Source organism: Bos indicus x Bos taurus, chromosome 29 (genome assembly GCF_003369695.1).
Source record: "Bos indicus x Bos taurus breed Angus x Brahman F1 hybrid chromosome 29, Bos_hybrid_MaternalHap_v2.0, whole genome shotgun sequence".
In the NCBI taxonomy this organism is placed as follows: domain Eukaryota; kingdom Metazoa; phylum Chordata; class Mammalia; order Artiodactyla; family Bovidae; genus Bos; species Bos indicus x Bos taurus.
In genome coordinates, this window is record NC_040104.1 from 9,654,531 (window position 1) to 9,673,914 (window position 19,384).

General features: G+C 40.3%; 1 protein-coding gene across 4 annotated transcripts in view; it reads left to right on the forward strand.

The window, feature by feature from the left end:
• Positions 1–998: 998 nt before the first annotated feature.
• The window catches only part of LOC113886329 (solute carrier family 22 member 10-like), a 35,699-nt gene continuing 17,313 nt past the window's right edge, over positions 999–19,384 (forward strand). The window contains exon 1 of one of the 4 annotated variants that reach the window (XM_027532452.1): positions 999–1,664. In XM_027532452.1, coding sequence (XP_027388253.1) covers positions 1,263–1,664 — 402 coding nt within the window. In that variant the 5' untranslated portion in view covers positions 999–1,262. The remainder of the gene's footprint in view (positions 1,665–19,384) is intronic. The other 3 variants (XM_027532450.1, XM_027532449.1, XM_027532451.1) reach the window with 3 other exon arrangements.

Sequence of the window (19,384 nt, forward strand, 5' to 3'; positions counted from 1 at the left end):
AACCTAAATAGCATATTAAAAAGCAGAGACATTACTTTGCCAACAAAAGTGCATCTAGTCAAGGCTATGGTTTTTCCAGTAGTCATGTATGGATGTAAGAGTTGGACTTTAAAGTAAGCTGAGTGCCAAAGAATCGATGCTTTTGAACTGTGGTGTTGAAGAAAACTCTTGAGAGTCCCTTGGACTGCAAAGAGATTCAACCAGTCCATCCTGAAGGAAATCAGCCCTGAATATTCATTGGAAGGACTGATGCTGAAGCTGAAACTCCAATACTTTGGTCACCTGATGCAAAGAACTGACTCATTGGAAAAGACCCTGATGCTGGGAAAGATTGAAGGTGGGAGGAGAAGGGGACAACAGAGGATAAGATCGTTGGATGGCATCACCGACTCAATGGGCATGAGTTTGAGTAAACTCTGGGAGTTGGTGATGGACAGGGAGGCCTGGCATGCTGCAGTCCATGGGGTCGCAAAGAGTCGGACACCACTGAGGGACTGAACTGAACTGAACTTTTACCCTCATCAAGAGGCTCTTTAGTTCTTCTCCACTATCTGCCATTAGAGTGGCATCTGCGAATCTGAGGTTATTGATATTTCTCCCAGAAGTCATGATTCCAGTTCATGATTAATCCAGATTGGCATTTCACATTATGTACTTTGCATATCAGTTAAATAAGCAGAGTGACAACATACACCCTAGTTGTTCCCCTTTCCCAACTTTGAACCAGTTAGAAATTGCATCATACGCCACTTTAATTAAAAGCAAAGGACTGTATTTTCTTGAGTAGTGTGTTGTTACAGAACAAACAAGAAAAAAACCATTTGTTTTCTTCTCTTTCCTAGAATAGTCTTTGTGTCTCTCCAGTTCCGTTTTTTAGAAATGACTGAAGACTGTGTAGCTTACTTTAAGGTTATTCAAAGGTCACGTACATGACAAAGTCCTATGCCAGTTTCACAAAATCACAAAGGACAAACACATTCAGAGAGTAAATATTTAAACAGATTTAATATTCATGAGATACAGATATCTTTGGTAAATAATTTTCTCTATAACTTTGCTAAAAAGCAACCACCCCATGCTTTCAAAAGGACTAGGGAAACTGATTCCATTGCTCTGTTACAGTAGTGAGGTGGGTTAGACCCAGGCATGAGAAACTGGCATGAGGTCACATAGACTTAGTGTGAATTAAAGAAAACATTTTCTCCCCTTGAACTTCTCTCTGTAAAGTCATTTTGACTCCTCTTGAATATCACCTGTTTGCAATGGCCTTTGAGGAGCTCCTGGATAAAGTTGGTGGCCTGGGGAAATTCCAGATACTTCAGATGGCTTTAATTTTCCCTTCTTTCATGATAGTAGTCTGTCACTCACTGTTGGAGAACTTCACTGCAGCCATTCCTGGTCATCGCTGCTGGGTCCACATCCTCGATAATGCCACTGTCTCTGATAATGACACTGGGATCCTCAGCCCTGATGTCCTCCTGAGAATCTCCATCCCACTGGATTCAAACTTGAAACCAGAGAAGTGTCGTCGTTTCCTCCACCCCCAGTGGCAGCTCCTTCACCTGAATGGGACTTTCCCCAACATGACTGACCTGGACACAGAGCCCTGTGTGGACGGCTGGGTGTATGACCACAGCTTGTTCTCCTCCACCATCGTGACTGAGGTAAAGGCCCAATTTACTTCTTATAAGTGTAGGTGTATACTCAGTCATGTCCTGAGTATACACACATACAGTCGTGTCCTGAGTCATATCCTGTTTGAAAGTAAAAGTTAGTCACTCAGTCGTGTCCAACTCGTGACCCCATAGACTGTAGCCCACCAGGCTCCTCTGTCCATGGAATTCTCCAGGCAAGAATACTGGAGTGGGTTGCCATTACCTTCTCCAAGCGATCTTCCTGACCCAGGGATCGAACTCAGTTCTTCCTCATTGCAGGCAGACCCTTTACCAACTGAGCCACCAGGGAGTGCTCCTATCCTGTTTAGAATAACATAAATGAATTCTGAAGGAGATCAGCCCTGGGACTTCTTTGGAAGGAATGATGCTAAAGCTGAAACTCCAGTACTTTGGCCACCTCATGCGAAGAGTTGACTCATTGGAAAAGACTCTGATGCTGGGAGGGATTGGGGGCAAAAGGAGAAGGGGACGACAGAGGAAGAGATGGCTGGATGGCATCACTGACTTGATGGACGTGAGTCTGAGTGAACTCCGGGAGTTGGTGATGGACAGGGAGGCCTGGCGTGCTGCGATTCATGGGGTCACAAAGAGTCGGACACGACTGAGCGACTGATCTGATCTGAAACAGGGTTCAAGTCTTCAGTCACTGAGTAGATAATGTAGCCAGCTTCCTTTCATACTTTTAGTAAGGAGTGATTGATTATCCTTTTAATTGCCAAGCACTTTATTCTTTTTAATTTATTTATTTACTTTAATTGGAGGATAATTACTTTACAATATTGTGATGGTTTTTGCCATATATCAGTATGAATTGGCCATAGGTATACATGTGTCCCCTCCATTCTGAAACTCCCTCCCATCTCCCTCCCCACCCTATCCCACCAGGTTGTCACAGTGCACTGGCTTTTCATGCCCTGTGTCATACATCAAACTCACACTGGTTATCTATTTTACATATGGTAATTTTAAAAACCCAGAAATAATCAAATGGGACTTAAATAAACTTAAAAGCTTTTGCACAAAGAAGGAAACTATAAGCAAGGTGAAAAGACAGCCCTCAGAATGGGAGAAAATAATAGCAAATGAAACAACTGACAAAGAATTAATCTCCAAAATACACAAGCAGTTCATGCCACTCAATACCAGAAAAACAAACAACCCAATCAAAAAGTGGGCAGAGGCTGAGGACAAGATGGGAGAGGAGTAGGTGGAATACATCTCTCTCCACGGATATATCAGGAATACACCTTCAAACACAGAAGTGCATGCAGAACACCAGCTGAGAGCAGACAGGAGTACCTGACCAGCAGAAAAGAATATGTAGAACCATGCAAAACTTGGTAGGATGAAGGAACTAGGGGGGAAAATAGGAGTGTTAGTAGGACTGGACCTGCCCTTGGTGGGAGGGGGAACTGAAGCAGGGGTCCAGTCCCCACAGTGGGACAGTTGTCCGAGTCAGAGGAGAAACATTTAAGGCTGAGAGTGAAACAGCTGATCTGTGGCAGCCTAAATGGAATGAGAATCAGACAGTCCTTGCTGCAGCCATACATACCTCAGACAGTAACACTGGTCTTCTGGAAGGCGCAGCAGCTGGGAGCTGGAGTTTAGGGATTGTGGTGCACTCCCAGGGCGAGGGCTGCTGTTGACTGTGGAGAGACTGAGGGGATGTGAGGGAGGAGATTGTGGTGGGAAATGCCGGTGGAGGAAAGCCCGGCAGCCATGGAAGCAAGGTGATACTGCTGAGTCACATGTAGGGGGTGAAGCCATTACCATAGCCTCTCTCTCCCCACACACCAGCATTGGCAGCTGAACAATAGACAGCCTGGTCTATCAAATGCCTGACGCACTGAACTAGAGTAGGACCCCATCCAGGGTGCTCCTTTCGGTGACTGATATGCCAAACTACAGAGTAGGACCCCAGCCAGGGGGACCCTTCTATGTGTCTGATTGACTGAACAACAGAGAGGGACCCCAGGCAAGGGAGCCCTCTAAGTGCCTGCATAAGCAGAGCAATGGAGAAAGACTGGCCAAAGAGACCTGATCGCCAGCTACAAGAAGCTTGAAGAAAGACTCTGATAGGGCCATAACTCCTGTGACAGAGGCAGTCAGTGTCCCTGCACACGTGGCACCAGCAGGGTCCCCACAAGCCAAGAAGCTGTGCTGCCTTCACGCTCAGCTCTCACTGGGGCAGAGCTGCCACAGGCAAAAAAAGTCTTGTGTCTATGCACGCAAGATCACTTCTGTTGTGTCCAACTCTGCAACCTTGTAGACTGTGGCTTGCCAGGGTTCTCTATCAGAGAGGATGTTCTTCAGGCAAGAATATTGGAGTGTATTGGCCAAAACTGGTTGCCATACCCTTCTAGAGCACTATATTTCCTGCTGCCCTAGCCGCCAACCCACCTGAATACTTGGTGCTGCCAGAATCCCTGCAACTGCAGTACCTCCACACCTGGCCCTGACAGGAGCAAACCCAAACCCTCCAGGACAGCCTCAGAGCTAAACCCCAGTGGACAATCCACATGTAGAGGTGGATTGTGGATTTCAAAACCACAATTGAAACCCAGGGACAGTGTAGCTAGGGAAAAAGACCCAAAACTTTCTCACCAGCTGTACAAGCTCCAAAGTAAATCCACATGATCAACTAAGCAGACTCTGTGTCTATGGAATATATCAAAGGTCATTGAGAGTTCCCACAAAAGAAAACACACTAGTTCTGATAGCTGTGGACATTGAAGGCAAGAACATACAGGAGTAGGACCAGATTAGAATTTGAGCTGCCCCCACAGCAGGTCCAGAGATTAGCACATGTTGGAGGGCATCCTAGGGAGATAAGGTGAACTGTGATTCCCAGGGAGAGAAACTGACAGCAGTGACTCAAGAAAAACATTTACCATTTTTATTTTTTTACTTGTTCTGTACATTCTTTTGGATTTTTTTTTCTTTTCTTCCCCTTTGTTGTAGTTGTTGATTTTTTCGGCACTAAGAAATCCAATTAAGTTTTTGAGCTTTTTTTTTTTCTCAGTAACATTTTTTATTGTTGTCATAAACCTCTGCCTCTACATTGGGCTTTTGAAGTTCTGTGGAGTTTTCCTCTTTTCTTTTTTCTTTTCTCTTTTTTAATTTTTTAAACCTATTATTATGTTTCTGCATTGATTCCTCTATTTGCTATTCCTACTGTTCTTTTACCCTTGTATCAATCTTTAATGTATACAAATTTTCTTTGTCTACCTCTATTTAACTTTGCACAGCTATTTTTTCTTTTCTTTCTCTCCTTTCCTCTCAACATATTTGTCAGATTTATTTTCATTGCTTTATTTCCCAATTGGCAACTTGCTTTAGTTTTGTTTTCCAGTTTGTGCTTTAATTACTTTTGTTCTAGTAGATATAATTTTCTGTTTCCTTAGTTTACCAGGTCAATCTACTGTACTTTATTTTTATTGGACTGTTTTGATTTTGCTTGTGGGAGTATATGTATATGTGTATTCAGTCACATTTTCTATCATTGTTATAAACCTCTGCCTCTATGTTGGGCTTTTGCAACTCTGTGAAGTTATCCTTTCTTTTCCTTTTTTCTTTCTTCTTCCATTTTTTCGTTTTCTCTTTTTTATAATTTTAATTTTTTAAGCCTATTATATTTTTTGTACATTTATTCCTTTGTTTGCCTTTCCTACTGTTCTTTTCCCCTTGCAGTTAATCTTTAATGTATGTAAAACTTCCTCATCTACCTCTATTTAACTTTGCATATCTATTCTTTCTTTTCTTTCTTTCCTTTCCCCTCAATATATTTGTTAGTTTTGTTATCATTGCTTTATTCCCCACTTGGCTGGCACCTTGCTTTAATTTTGTTTTCCAGTTTGTGCTTAAGTTAGTTTTGTTCTTAACTGGTAAATGTAATTTTTTATTTCTTTTGTTCACTGGGTCAATCTACTATACTTTATTTTTGTTAGACTGTTTTCACTTTGCTCATGGGTATATATGTATATGTGTATATTCCATTATTTTAATTATTATTTTCCTGATTTTGTAATTTCCATTTGTCTGTGGTTCATCTTTGGTTTCTTGGTTTTTGATATTTGTTTTAATCTAACTTAATGCCATAACAAGCCACTTGTGGAATCTTTGTTCCTGACCAGAGATCACGCCCTGAGCTTTTGGAATGGGAGCACTGACTCCAAGGCCTTAGACTACCAGAGAACTAATCCTAGGGAGTATCAAATAGTGAGAACTCACTCAAAGTAAACTACTTGAATACAAGAACCAGCATCACCCAATCACCAATAGAACCCTGTGAAAGATGCCTCATCTAAACAACAAACAAGACAAAAATACAAACCTAATCATCATCAGACAGGATTATCACCTCACTCAGCCTTGCCATTAGAGGGAAGACAAACAAACAAAAACTCAGCACAAATCTCACCCTATACGAAGCTCACACAAACCACTGGACCAATCTTAGGAGGGCAGAAACAAAAAGGAAAACAGAATTCAACCTTCTTCAAGGAAAGAATTCAACTTTCCTTGAGGCCTTGGAAAAGGATACCTCAAACACAATAACTTTAAAAAAATAATAATGAAAAGGAAGAGAAATACTGCACAAATGAAGGAACAAACTAGAAAAACAGAAGTCCAAATAAATGAAGAGGAAATGGGAAAAATACCTGAAAAATAATTCAGAATAATGATAGTAAAGATGATCAAATACCTTGAAAATAAAATGGAGAAAATGCAGGAATCAATTAACAAAGACCTAGAAGAATTAAGAATAAACATACAGAGACAAGCAACACAATTACTGAAGTCAAAAATACTCTAAAGCAATCAATAGCAGAATATGTGAAGCAAAAGAATGAATTAGTGAGCTGGAAGATAAAATAGTGGAAATAAGTTCTGAAGAGCAGAATAAAGTTAAAAGAATGAAAAGAGCTGAGAACAATCTCAGAGACCTCTAGGACCACATCAAATGCACCAGCATTCCAATTATAGGGGTCCTAGAAGAAGAGGAAAAGAAAGGATATGAGAAATTTTTTGAAGAGATTATAGTTGAAAATTCCCCAACATGGAAAAGGAAATAGTCAATCAAGTCCAAGAGGCACAAAGAGTCCCATACAGGATAAACCCAAGGAGAAACATGCCAAGACACATACTAATCAAGCTAACAAAGACTAAACACAAAGAATATTAAAAGAAGTAAGGGAGAAGCAACAAGTAACATACAAGGGAAACCCCATATGCTTAACAGTTGATCTTTCAGCAAAAACTCCACAGGCCAGAAGGGAATAGCAGGATATATTTACAGTACTGAATGGGAAAAATCTACAGCCAGGATTACATACCCAGTAAGGATCTCATTCAAAATTGATGGAGAAATAAAAAGCTTTTCAGATAAGTAAAAGTTAAGAGAATTCAGTACCACCAAAGCAGCTTTACAACAAATGTTAAAGGGACTTATATAATCAGGCAATACAGGAGAAGAAAAAAGATCTACAAAATCAACCTCAAACAATTAAGAAAAGGGCAATCAGTTCACTTCCGTCCCTCAGTCGTGTCCAACATTTTGTGACCCCATGAATCGCAGCATGCCAGGCCTCCCTGTCCATCACCATCTCCCAGAATTAACTCAAACTCACGTCCATCGAGTCGGTGATGCCATCCAGCCCTCTCATCCTCTGTTATCCCCTTCTCCTCCTGCCCCCAATCCCTCCCAGCATCAGAGTCTTTTCCAATGAGTCAACTCTTCGAATCAGGTGGCCAAAGTACTGGAGTTTCAGCTATAGCATCATTCCTTCCAAAGAAATCCCAGGGCTGATCTCCTTCAGAATGGACTGGTTGGATCTCCTTGAAGTCCAAGGGACTCTCAAGAGTCTTCTCCAACACCACAGTTCAAAAGCATCAATTCTTCGGCGCTCAGATTTCTTCACAGTCCAATTCTCACATCCATACATGACCACTGGAAAACCATAGCCTTGACTAGATGGACCTTTGTTGGCAAAGTAATGTCTCTGCTTTTGAATATGCTATCCAGGTTGGTCATAACTTTCCTTCCAAGGAGTAAGCGTCTTTTAATTTCATGGCTGCAGTCACCATCTGCAGTGATTTGGGAGCCCAAAAAAATAAAGTCTAACACTATTTCCACTGTTCCCCCATCTATTTCCCATGAAGTGATGGGACCAGATGCCATGATCTTTGTTTTCTGAAAGTTGAGTTTCAAGCCAACTTTTTCACTCTCCTCTTTCACTTTCATCAAGAGGCTTTTTAGTTCCTCTTCACTCTCTGCCATGAGGGTAGTGTCATCTGCATTTCTGAGGTTATTGATATTTCTCCTGGCAATCTTGATTCCAGCGTGTTCTTCTTCCAGCCCAGTGTTTCTCATGATGTACTCTGCATATAAATTAAATAAGCAGGGTGACAATATACAGCCTTGACATACTCCTTTTTCTATCTGGAACCAGTCTGTTGTTCCATGTCCAGTTCTAACTGTTGCTTCCCGACCTGCATATAGGTTTCTCAAGAGGCAGGTCAGGTGGTCTGGTATTCCCATCTCTTTCAGAATTTTCCACAGTTTATTGTGATCCACACAGTCAAAGGCTTTGGCATAGTCAATAAAGCAGAAATAGATGTTTTTCTGGAACTCTCTTGCTTTTTCCATGATCCAGTGGATGTTGGCAATTTGATCTCTGGTTCCTCTGCCTTTTCTAAAACCAGCTTGAACATCTGGAAGTTCACGGTTCACGTATTGCTGAAGTCTGGCTTGGAGAATTTTGAGCATTACTTTACTACCATGTGAGATGAGTGCAATTGTGTGGTAGTTTGAGCATTCTTTGGTATTGCCTTTCTTTGGGATTGGAATGAAAACTGACCTTCTCCAGTCCTGTGGCCACTGTTGAGTTTTCCAAATTTGCTGCCATATTGAGTGCAGCACTTTCACAGTATCATCTTTCAGGATTTGAAATAGCTCAACTGGAATTCCATCACCTCCACTAGCTTTGTTCAAAAAGGCAATAGGAACATGTATATCAATAATTACTTTAAATGTAAATGGATTAAATGCTCCAACCAAAAAACAGACTCGCTGAATGGATATAAAACAAGACCCATATATATGCTGTCTACAAGAAACCCACTTCAGACCTCAAGACACATATAGACTGAAATTCAGAGGATGGAAAACATATTCCATGCAAATGGGAAGCGAAAGAAAGCTGGAGTAGCAATCCTCATATCAGACAAAATAGACCTTAAAATAAAGAGGCTTCCAAGAGATAAGGAAGGACACTTCATAATGATCAAGGGATCAATCCAAAAGGAAGAGATAACAATTGTACATATCTATGCACCCAACATAGGAGCAACTCAATACATAAGACAAACACTAACAGACGTAAAAGGAGAAATTGACAGTAACACAATAATGGTAGGAGACTTTAACACCCCACTCACATCAATGGACAGATCATCAAAACAGAAAATTAATAAGTAAACACAAATCTTAAACAATGCATTAGATGAGATGGATCTCATTGATATCTTCAGGACATTCCATCTGAATGCAGAAAAATACATCTTCTTCTCAAGTGCACATGGAACATTCTCCAGGATAGACAATATCTTGGGTCACAAATCAAATCTCAGGAAATTTAAGAAAATTGAAATCGTATCAAGCGTCTTCTCCATTGACAACGCTATGAGACTAGATATCAATTACAAGAAAAAAAAAAACAGTAAGAAACACAAAAACATGGAGATTAAACAACACGTTTCTAAATAACCAGCAGGTGACTGAAGAATCAAAAGGGAAATCAAAAAATATCTGGAAACAAATGACAATGAAAACACGACAACTCAAAACCTATGGGATGCAGCAAAAGCACTTCTAAGAGAGAAATGTATAGCAGTACAATCTTACCTCAAAAAACAAGAAAAACATCGAATAGACAACCTAACTTTACACCTAAAACAACTGGGAAAAGAACAAAAAGCCCCAAAATTAGTAGAAGGAAAGAAATCATAAAGATATGAGCATAAATAAATGAAAAATAAATGATGGAAACAATAATAAAGAATTCTAAAACTAAAAGCTGGTTCTTTGAGAAGATAAACAAAATTGCAAGCCTTTAGCTGACTCATCAAGAAAAAAACAGAAGAATCAAATCAACAAAATTAGAAATGAAAAAGGAGAGGTTGCAACAGACAATGCAGAAATACAAAGGATTATAAGAGACTATTATGAACAACTATACGGCAATAAAATGGATAACCTGGAAGAAATGGACAGATTCTTAGAAAAGTTCAATCTTCCAAGACTGAACCAGGAAGAAACAAATTATGAATAATTACAAGCACTGAAATTGAAGCTGTGATCAAAAATCTCCCAAAAAACAAAAGCCCAAGACCAGATGGTTTCACAGAAGAATTCTATCAAGCATTTAGAGAAGAGCTAATACCCACCCTTCTAAAACTCTTTCCAAAAATTGCATATGAAGGAACACTGTCAAAGTCATTCTACAAGCCCACCATCACCCTGATACCAAAACCAGACAAAGACAACACAAAAAAAGAAAACTACAGGCCAATATCACTGATGAACATAGATGCAAAAGTCCTCAACAAAATTTTAGCAAACAGAATTCAGCAACACATCAAAAAGCTCATACACCATGATCAAGTTGGGTATATTCCAGAAATGCAAGGATTCTTCAATATACACAAATCAATGTGATACACCATATTAACAAACTGAAAGACAAAAGCCATACGACAATCTCAACAGATGCAGAAAAGGCCTTTGACAGAATTCAGCACCAATTTGTGATTAAAACTCTTCAAAAAGTGGGCATAGAAGAAAGCTACCTCAACATAGTAAAGGCCATAGATGATAAACCTACAGCAAACATTATTCTCAATGGTGAAAAACTGAAACCATTCCACCTAAGATCAGGAAAAAGAGAAGGGTGTCCACTTTTGCCACTGTTATTCAACATAGTTCTGGACCACCTACCTACAGCAATCAGAGAAGAAAAAGAAATAAAATGAATCCAGGTCAGAAAAGAAGTAAAGCTCTCACTGTACATAGAAAACCCTATGACATGATACTGTACATAGATGACATGATACTGTACATAGAAAACCCTAAAGATGGTATCAGAAAATTACTAGAGTTAATCAGTGAATTTAGCAAAGTTGCAGGATACAAAATCAATGCACAGAAATCACTTGCATTTCTATATACTAACAATGAAAAATCAGAAAGAGAAATTAAGGAATCCATTCCAGTCACCATTATAACAAAAAGAATTAAATATCTAAGAATAAACTTACCTAAGGAGACAAAAGAACTGCACACAGAAATTATAAGACACTAATGAAAGAATCAAAGATGACATAAACAGATGGAGAGATATTCCATGTTCTGGGTAGGAAGAATCAATATTGTGAAAATGACTTACTACCAAATGCAGTTTACAGATTCAATGCAATCCCTGTCAAATTACCAATGGCATTTTTCACAGAACCAGAACAAAAAATTTCACAATTCATATGGAAACATAAAGACCCTGAATAGCCAAAGCAGTCTTGAGAAAGAAGAATGAAGCGGGAGGAACCAATCTTCCTGACTTCAGATTATACTACAAAGCTACAGTCATCAAGACAGTATGGTACTGGCATAGAAACAGAAATATAGACCAATGGAACAGGACAGAAAGCCCAGAAATAAACCCATGCACCTTTTGGTAACTTATTTTTTAAAAAGAAGGCAAGAAGATAAAATGGGACAAAGACAGCCTCTTGAATAAATGGTGCTGGGAAAACTGAACAGCTACATGTAAAAGAATGAAATTAGAACACTTCCTAACACCCTACACAAAGATAAACTCAAAATGGATTAAAGACCTAAATGTAAGACCAGAAATTATAAAACTCATGGAGGAAAACATAGGCAGAACACTCGATGACATAAATCAAAACAAGATCCCCTATGAACCACCTCCTAGAGTAATGGAAATAAAAACAAATGACACATGTACCCCAATGCTCATCGCAGCACTGTTTGTAATAGCCAGGACATGGAAGCAACCTAGATGTCCATCAGCAGATGAATGGATAAGAAAGTTATGGTACATATACACAATGGAGTATTACTCAGCCATTAAAAAGAATACATTTGAATCAGTTCTAATGAGGTGGATGAAACTGGAGCCTATTATACACAGTGAAGTAAGCCAGAAGGAAAAACACCAATACAGTATACTAACACATATATATGGAATTTAGAAAGATGGTAACAATAACCCTGTGTACGAGACAGCAAAAGAGACACTGATGTATAGAACAGTCTTATGGACTCTGTGGGAGAGGGAGAGGGTGGGAAGATTTGGGAGAATGGCATTGAAACATGTAAAATATCATGTATGAAACGAGTTGCCAGTCCAGGTTCGATGCATGATACTGGATGCTTGGGGCTAGTGCACTGGGACGACCCAAGGGATGGTATGGGGAGGGAGGAGGGAGGAGGGTTCAGGATGGGGAACACATGTATACCTGTGGCGGATTCATTTTGATATTTGGCAAAACTAATACAATTATGTAAAGTTTAAAAATAAAATAAAATTTAAAAATAAAAAACAAACAAAAGTAAACAAGTGGGACCTGATTAAACTTAAAAGCTTTTGCACAGCAAAGGAAACTATAAGCAAGGTGGAAAACAACCCTTAGAATGGGGGGAAATAATAGCAAATGAAATAAGTGGCAAAGGATTAATTTCCAAAATATAAAAGCAGGGAGCATGTATACCTGTGATGGATTCATTTTGATGTTTGGCAAAACTAATACAATTATGTAAAGTTTAAAAATAAAATTAAAAAAATAAAAAAATAAAAACATTTTCCTCATAAAAAAAAAAAAAAAGCAGCTCATACAACTCAATACAAGAAAAACAGACAACCCAATCAAAGAGTGGGAGAAAGACCTAAGCAGACATTTCTCCAAAGAACACATACAGATGGCAAACAAACACATGACAAGATGCTCAGTATCACTCATTATTAGAGAAATGTAAATCAAAACGACAATGAGATATCACCTCACACCAGTCAGAATGGCCAAAATCAAAAATATTACAAGTAATAAATGCTGGAGATGGTGTGGAGAAAAGGGAATGCCCTTGCACTGTTGGTGGAAATGTAAATTGATACAGCCACTGTGGAAGACGGTATGCTTCTGCTGCTGCTGCTGCTGCTGCTAAGTTGTCTCAGTCGTGTCCAACTCTGTGCGATCCCAGAGATGGCAGCCCACCAGGCTTCCCCATCCCTGGGATTCTCCAGGCAAGAACTGGAGTGGGTTGCCATTTCCTTCTCCAATGCATGAAAGTGAAAAGAGAAAGTGAAGTTGCTCAGTCGTGTCCGACTCTTAGGGACCCCATGGACTGCAGCCTACCAGGCACCTCCATCCATGGGATTTTCCGGGCAAGAGTACTGGAGTGGGTTGCCATTGCCTTCTCCAGGAAGATGGTATGGAGATCCCTTAAAAAACTAGGAATGAAACCACCATATGACCCAGAAATCCCACTCCTACACATACACCCTGAGGAAACCAAAATTGAAAGAGACACATGTATCCCATTGTTCACTGCAGCACTATTTACAGTACCTAGGTGAAATCCCTTATGATTATACAGTGAAAGTGAGAAATAGATTTAAGGGCCTAGATCTGATAGATAGAGTGCCTGATGAACTATGGAATGAAGTTCGTGACATTGTACAAGAGACAGGGATCAAGACCATCCCCATGGAAAAGAAATGCAAAAAGGCAAAATGGCTGTCTGGGGAGGCCTTACAAATAGCTGTGAAAAGAGAAGCAAAAAGCAAAGGAGAAAAGGAAAAATATAAGCATCTGAATGCAGAGTTCCAAAGAAGAGCAAAAAGAGATAAGAAAGCCTTCCTCAGCGATCAATGCAAAGAAATAGAGGAAAACAACAGAATGGGAAAGACTAGAGATATCTTCAAGAAAATCAGAGATACCAAGGGAACATTTCATGCAAAGATGGGCTCGATAAAGGACAGAAATGTGTGGACCTAACAGAAGCAGAAGATATTAAGAAGAGATGGCAAGAATACACAGAAGAACTGTACAAAAAAGATCTTCACAACCCAGATAATCACGATGGTGTGATTACTCATCCGGAGCCAGACATACTGGAATGTGAAGTCAAGTGGGCCTTAGAAAGCATCACTACGAACAAAGCTAGTGGAGGTGATGGAATTCCAGTTGAGCTATTTCAAATCCTGAAAGATGATGCTGTGAAAGTGCTGCACTCAATATGGCCGCAAATTTGGAAAACTCAGCAGTGGCCACAAGACTGGAAAATATCAGTTTTCATTCCAATCCCAAAGAAAGGCAATGCCAAAGAATGCTCAAACTACTGCACAATTGCACTCATCTCACATGCTAGTAAAGTAATGCTCAAAATTCTCCAAGCAGTATGTGAACCGTGAACTTCCAGATGTTCAAGCTGGTTTTAGAAAAGGCAGAGGAACCAGAGATCAAATTGCCAACATCCGCTGGATCATGGAAAAAGCAAGAGAGTTCCAGAAAAACATCTATTTCTGCTTTATTGACTATGCCAAAGCCTTTGTCTGTGTGGATCACAATAAACTGTGGAAAATTCTGAAAGAGATGGGAACACCAGACCACCTGACCTGCCTCTTGAGAAACCTATATGCAGGTCAGGAGGCAACAGTTAGAACTGGATATGGAACAACAGACTGGTTCCAAATAGGAAAAGGAGTACATCAAGGCTGTATATTGTCACCCTGCTTATTTAATTTATATGCAGAGTACACCATGAGAAACACTGGACTGGAAGAAACACAAGCTGGAATCAAGATTGCCAGGAGAAATATCAATAACCTCAGATATGCAGATGACACCACCCTTATGGCAAAAAGTGAAGAGGAACTAAAAAGCCTGTTGATGAAAGTGAAAGAGGAGAGTGAAAAAGTTGGCTTAAAACTCGACATTCAGAAAACGAAGATCATGGCATCTGGTCCCATCACTTCATGGGAAATAGATGGGGAAACAGTGGAAATCGTGTCAGACTTCATTTTGGGGGGCTCCAAAATCACTGCAGATGGTGATTGCAGCCATGAAATTAAAAGACGCTTACTCCTTGAAAGGAAAGTTATGACCAACCTCGATAATATATTCAAAAGCAGAGACATTACTTTGCCAGCAAAGGTCCATCTAGTCAAGGCTATGGTTTTTCCAGTGGTCATGTATGGATGTGAGAGTTGGACTGTGAAGAAGGCTGAGCACCAAGAATTGATGTTTTTGAACTGTGATGTTGTAGAAGACTCTTGAGAGTCCCTTGGACTTCAAGGAGATCCAACCAGTCCATTCTGAAGGAGATCAGCCCTGGGATTTCTTTGGAAGGAATGATGCTAAAGCTGAAACTCCAGTACTTTGGCCACCTCATGGGAAGAGTTGACTCATTGGAAAAGATTCTGATGCTGGGAGGCATTGGGAGCAGGAGGAGAAGGGGATGACAGAGGATGAGATGGCTGGATGGCAAAACTGACTCGATGGACATGAGTCTGAGTGAACTCCAGGAGTTGGTGATGGACAGGGAGGCCTGGCATGCTGCGATTCATGGGGTCACAAAGAGTCAGACACAACTGAGTGACTGAACTGAACTGAACTGAAGGGCTTCCCTGGTGGCTCAGACGGTAAAGCATCTGCCTGCAATGTGGGAGACCCAGGTTCGATTTTAGGGTCGGGAAGATCCCCTGGAGAAGGAAATGGCAATCCACTCCAGCACTCTTGCCTGGAAAATCCCATGGACAGAGGAATCTGATAGGCTGTAGTCCATGGGGCTGCAAAGAATTGCACACGACTGAGTGACTTCACTTTCACTTTCAGAACATGGAAGCAACCTAGACGTCCATCAACAGATGAATGGATAAAAAAGTTGTGGTACATATACACAATAGAATATTACTCAGCCATAAAAGGGAACCCATCTGAGTCAGTTCTAATGAGGCGGATGAACCTAGAACCTATTATACAGAATGAAGTGAGTCAGAAAGAGAAAGATAAACAAATACCATATTCTAACTCATATATACGAATCTATAAAAATGGTACTGAAGAGTTTATTTACAGGACAACAATGGAGAAACAGACATAGAGAATAGACTTATGGCCATAGGGAGAAGGGAGGAGAGGGTAAAATGTATGGAAGAATAACTTGGAAACTTACGTTCAGTTCAGTTCAGTTTAGTCGCTTAGTCGTGTCATGAATCACAGAACGCCAGGCCTCCCGGTCGATCGCCAACTCTCGGAGTTCCTTCAACCTCATGTCCATCGAGTCGGTGATGACATCCAGCCATCTCATCCTCTGTCGTCCCCTTCTCCTCCTGCCCCCAATCCCTCCCAGCATCAGAGTCTTTTCCAATGAGTCAACTCTTCGAATCAGGTGGCCAAAGTACTGGACTTTCACCTTCAGCATCAGTCCTTCCAATGAACACCCAGGACTGATCTCCTTTAGAATGGACTGGTTGGATCTCCTTGCAGTCCAAGGGACTTCTCCAACATCACAGTTGAAAAGTATCAATTCTTCGGTGCTCAGCTTTCTTCACAGTCCAACTCTCACATCCATACATGACCACTGGAAAAACCATAGCCTTGACTAGATGGACCTTTGTTGGCAAAGTAATATCTCTGCTTTTGAATATGCTATCTAGGTTGGTCATAACTTTCCTTCCAAGGAGTAAGCGCCTTTTAATTTCATGGCTGCAATCACCATCTGCAGTGATTTGGGAGCCCAAAAAAATAAAGTCATCCACTGTTTCCACTGTTTCCCCATCTATTTTCCATGAAGTGATGGGATAAGATGCCATGATCTTAGGTTTCTGAATGTTGAGCCTTAAGCCAACTTTTTCACTATCCTCTTTCACTTTCATCAACAGGCTTTTTAGTTCCTCTTCACTTTCTGCCATGAGGGTGGTGTCATCTGCATATCTGAGGTGATTGATATTTCTCCTGGCAATCTTGATTCCAGCTTGTGTTTCTTCCAGTCCAGCATTTCTCATGATGCACTCTACATATAAGTTAAATAAGCAGGGTGACAATATACAGCCTTGATGTACTCCTTTTCCTATTTGAAACCAGTCTGTTGTTCCATGTCCAGTTCTAACTGTTGCTTCCTGACCTGCATATAGGTTTCTCAAGAGGCAGGTCAGGTGGTCTGGTATTCCCATCTCTTTCAGAATTTTCCACAGTTTATTGTGATCCACACAGTCAAAGGCTTTGGCATAGTCAATAAAGCAGAAATAGATGTTTTTCTGGAACTCTCTTGCTTTTTCCATGATCCAGCAGATGTTGACAATTTGATCCCTGGTTCCTCTGCCTTTTCTAAAGCCAGCTTGAACATCTGGAAGTTCACGGTTCACGTATTGCTGAAGCCTGGCTTGGAGAATTTTGAGCATTATTTTACTAGCATGTGAGATGCGTGCAATTGTGCAATAGTTTGAGCATTCTTTGGCATTGCCTTTCTTTGGGATTGGAATGAAAACTGACCTTCTCCAGTCCTGTGGCCTCTGCTGAGTTTTCCAAATTTGCTGCCATATTGAGTGCAGCACTTTCACAGCATCATCTTTCAGGATTTGGAATAGCTCAACTGGAATTCCATCACCTCCACTAGCTTTGTTCGTAGTGATGCTTTCTAAGGCCCACTTGACTTCACATTCCAGGATGTCTGGCTCTAGGTGAGTGATCACACCATCATGATTATCTTGATCATGATGCTCTTTTTTGCACAGTTCTTCTGTGTATTCTTGCCACCTCTTCTTAATATCTTCTTACATTACCAAATGAAAAATAGATAGCCAGCAGGAATTTGCTGTATGACTCAGGAAATTCAAATAGGGGCTCTGTATCAGCCTAGAGGGGTGGGATGGGGAGGGAGATGGGAAGGAGTTTCAAAGGGAAGGGTATATATGTATACCTATGGCTGATTCATGTTGAGGTTTGACAGAAAACAGCAAAATTCTGTAAAGCAATTATCCTCCAATAAAAGATAATAATTTTTTAAGTGGGCAGAAGACCTAAACAGATATTTTCCAAAGACATAGAGATGGCTAATACATGAAAAGATACTCCACATTGCTCATTATTAGAGAAATGCAAATCAAAATCCCAACAAGGTATTCTCTTACCAGTCAGAATATGAAAGTGAAAGGCATTCAGTTGTGTCTGACCCTTTGCAACCCCATGGACTAAACAGTCCATGGAAATCTCTAGGCCAGAATACTGGAGTGGGTAGCCTTTCCCTTCTCCAGGGGGTCTTCCCAATCCAGTCAGAATAGCCATCATCAAAAAGTCTGCAAACAATAAATGCTGGCCAGGGTGTGAAGAAAAGGGAACCCTTTTATATTGTTGGTGGGAATGCAAACTGATACAACCATTATGGAAAACATTAAAAAAAAAAAAACTAAGAATAAAACTACCATAAGACTCAGCAATCCCACTGCTTGTCATATACTCTGAGGAAACCAGAATTGAAAAAGGCACTTTATTTTTCAATATTAAGTGTAGTGACAAAACAAACTAGAAGTGAATTTTAGTATCACAAAGCTTTAAATTGTGTGAAGGTGTACAGTTAGAAAAGACATAATATGTGAAAACTACCCTTGGTAGAATATTCTTGCCTTACTTGCAAATTGGAAATACGTGTATCAATTTTTTTAATTTCCATATCCTGGCTACTTGTCAAAAAATGAAATCAGAGTGCATTTCACCCTAAATGTAAAATCCAGGCATCATAAATTTTTTTTAAATGTATTTAGTGTGTCCAAAATCACTGCAGACAGTGACTGCAGCCATGAAATTAAAAGACACTTGCTCCTTGGAAGGAAAGCTATGACAAATCATGACAACATGTTAAAGAGCAGATCCATCACTTGCCGACAAAGGTCTATATAGTCAAAGCTATGATTTTTTCAGTAGTCATGTATGGAGGTGGGCATTGGATCATCAAGTAGTCCATGCCCAAGAATTGATGCTTTCAAATTTTGGTGCTAAATAGGACTCTGGAGAGTTCTTTGGACTGCAAGGAAATCAAACCAGTCAATCCTAATGGAAATCAACCCTGAATACTCATTGGAAGGACTGATGCTGAACCTGAAGCTCCAGTACTTTGGCCACCAGAGGGAAGATCTGATTCATTAGGAAAGACCTTGATGCTGGGAAAGATTGAACTCAAAAGCAGAAGGCAGTGGCAGAGGATGAAATAGTTAGATAGCATCACTGACTCAATGGACAAGAATTTGAGCAAACTCCCGGAGATAGTGTAAGACAGAGGATCCTGGTGTTCTGCAGTCCATGGGATCACAAAGAGTCACACTTGACTTAGCAACTGAACAACAAAACAAAAGACAGAAACATTGATATATGCAGTGCTAAGTGAATATGAAGATTGGCCCTGACATAACCTACAGGATTTAGCTGAGGATCTGAAAAAGTCATGCCTAATCCTAAAGAAAGGCAATACCAAAGAATGCTCAAACTACTGCACAATTAAACTCATCTCACACGCTAGTAAAGTAATGCTCAAAATTCTCCAAGCCAGGCTTCAGCAATACGTGAACCGTGAACTTCCAGATGTTCAAGCTGGTTTTAGAAAAGGCAGAGGAACCAGAGATCAAATTGGCAAC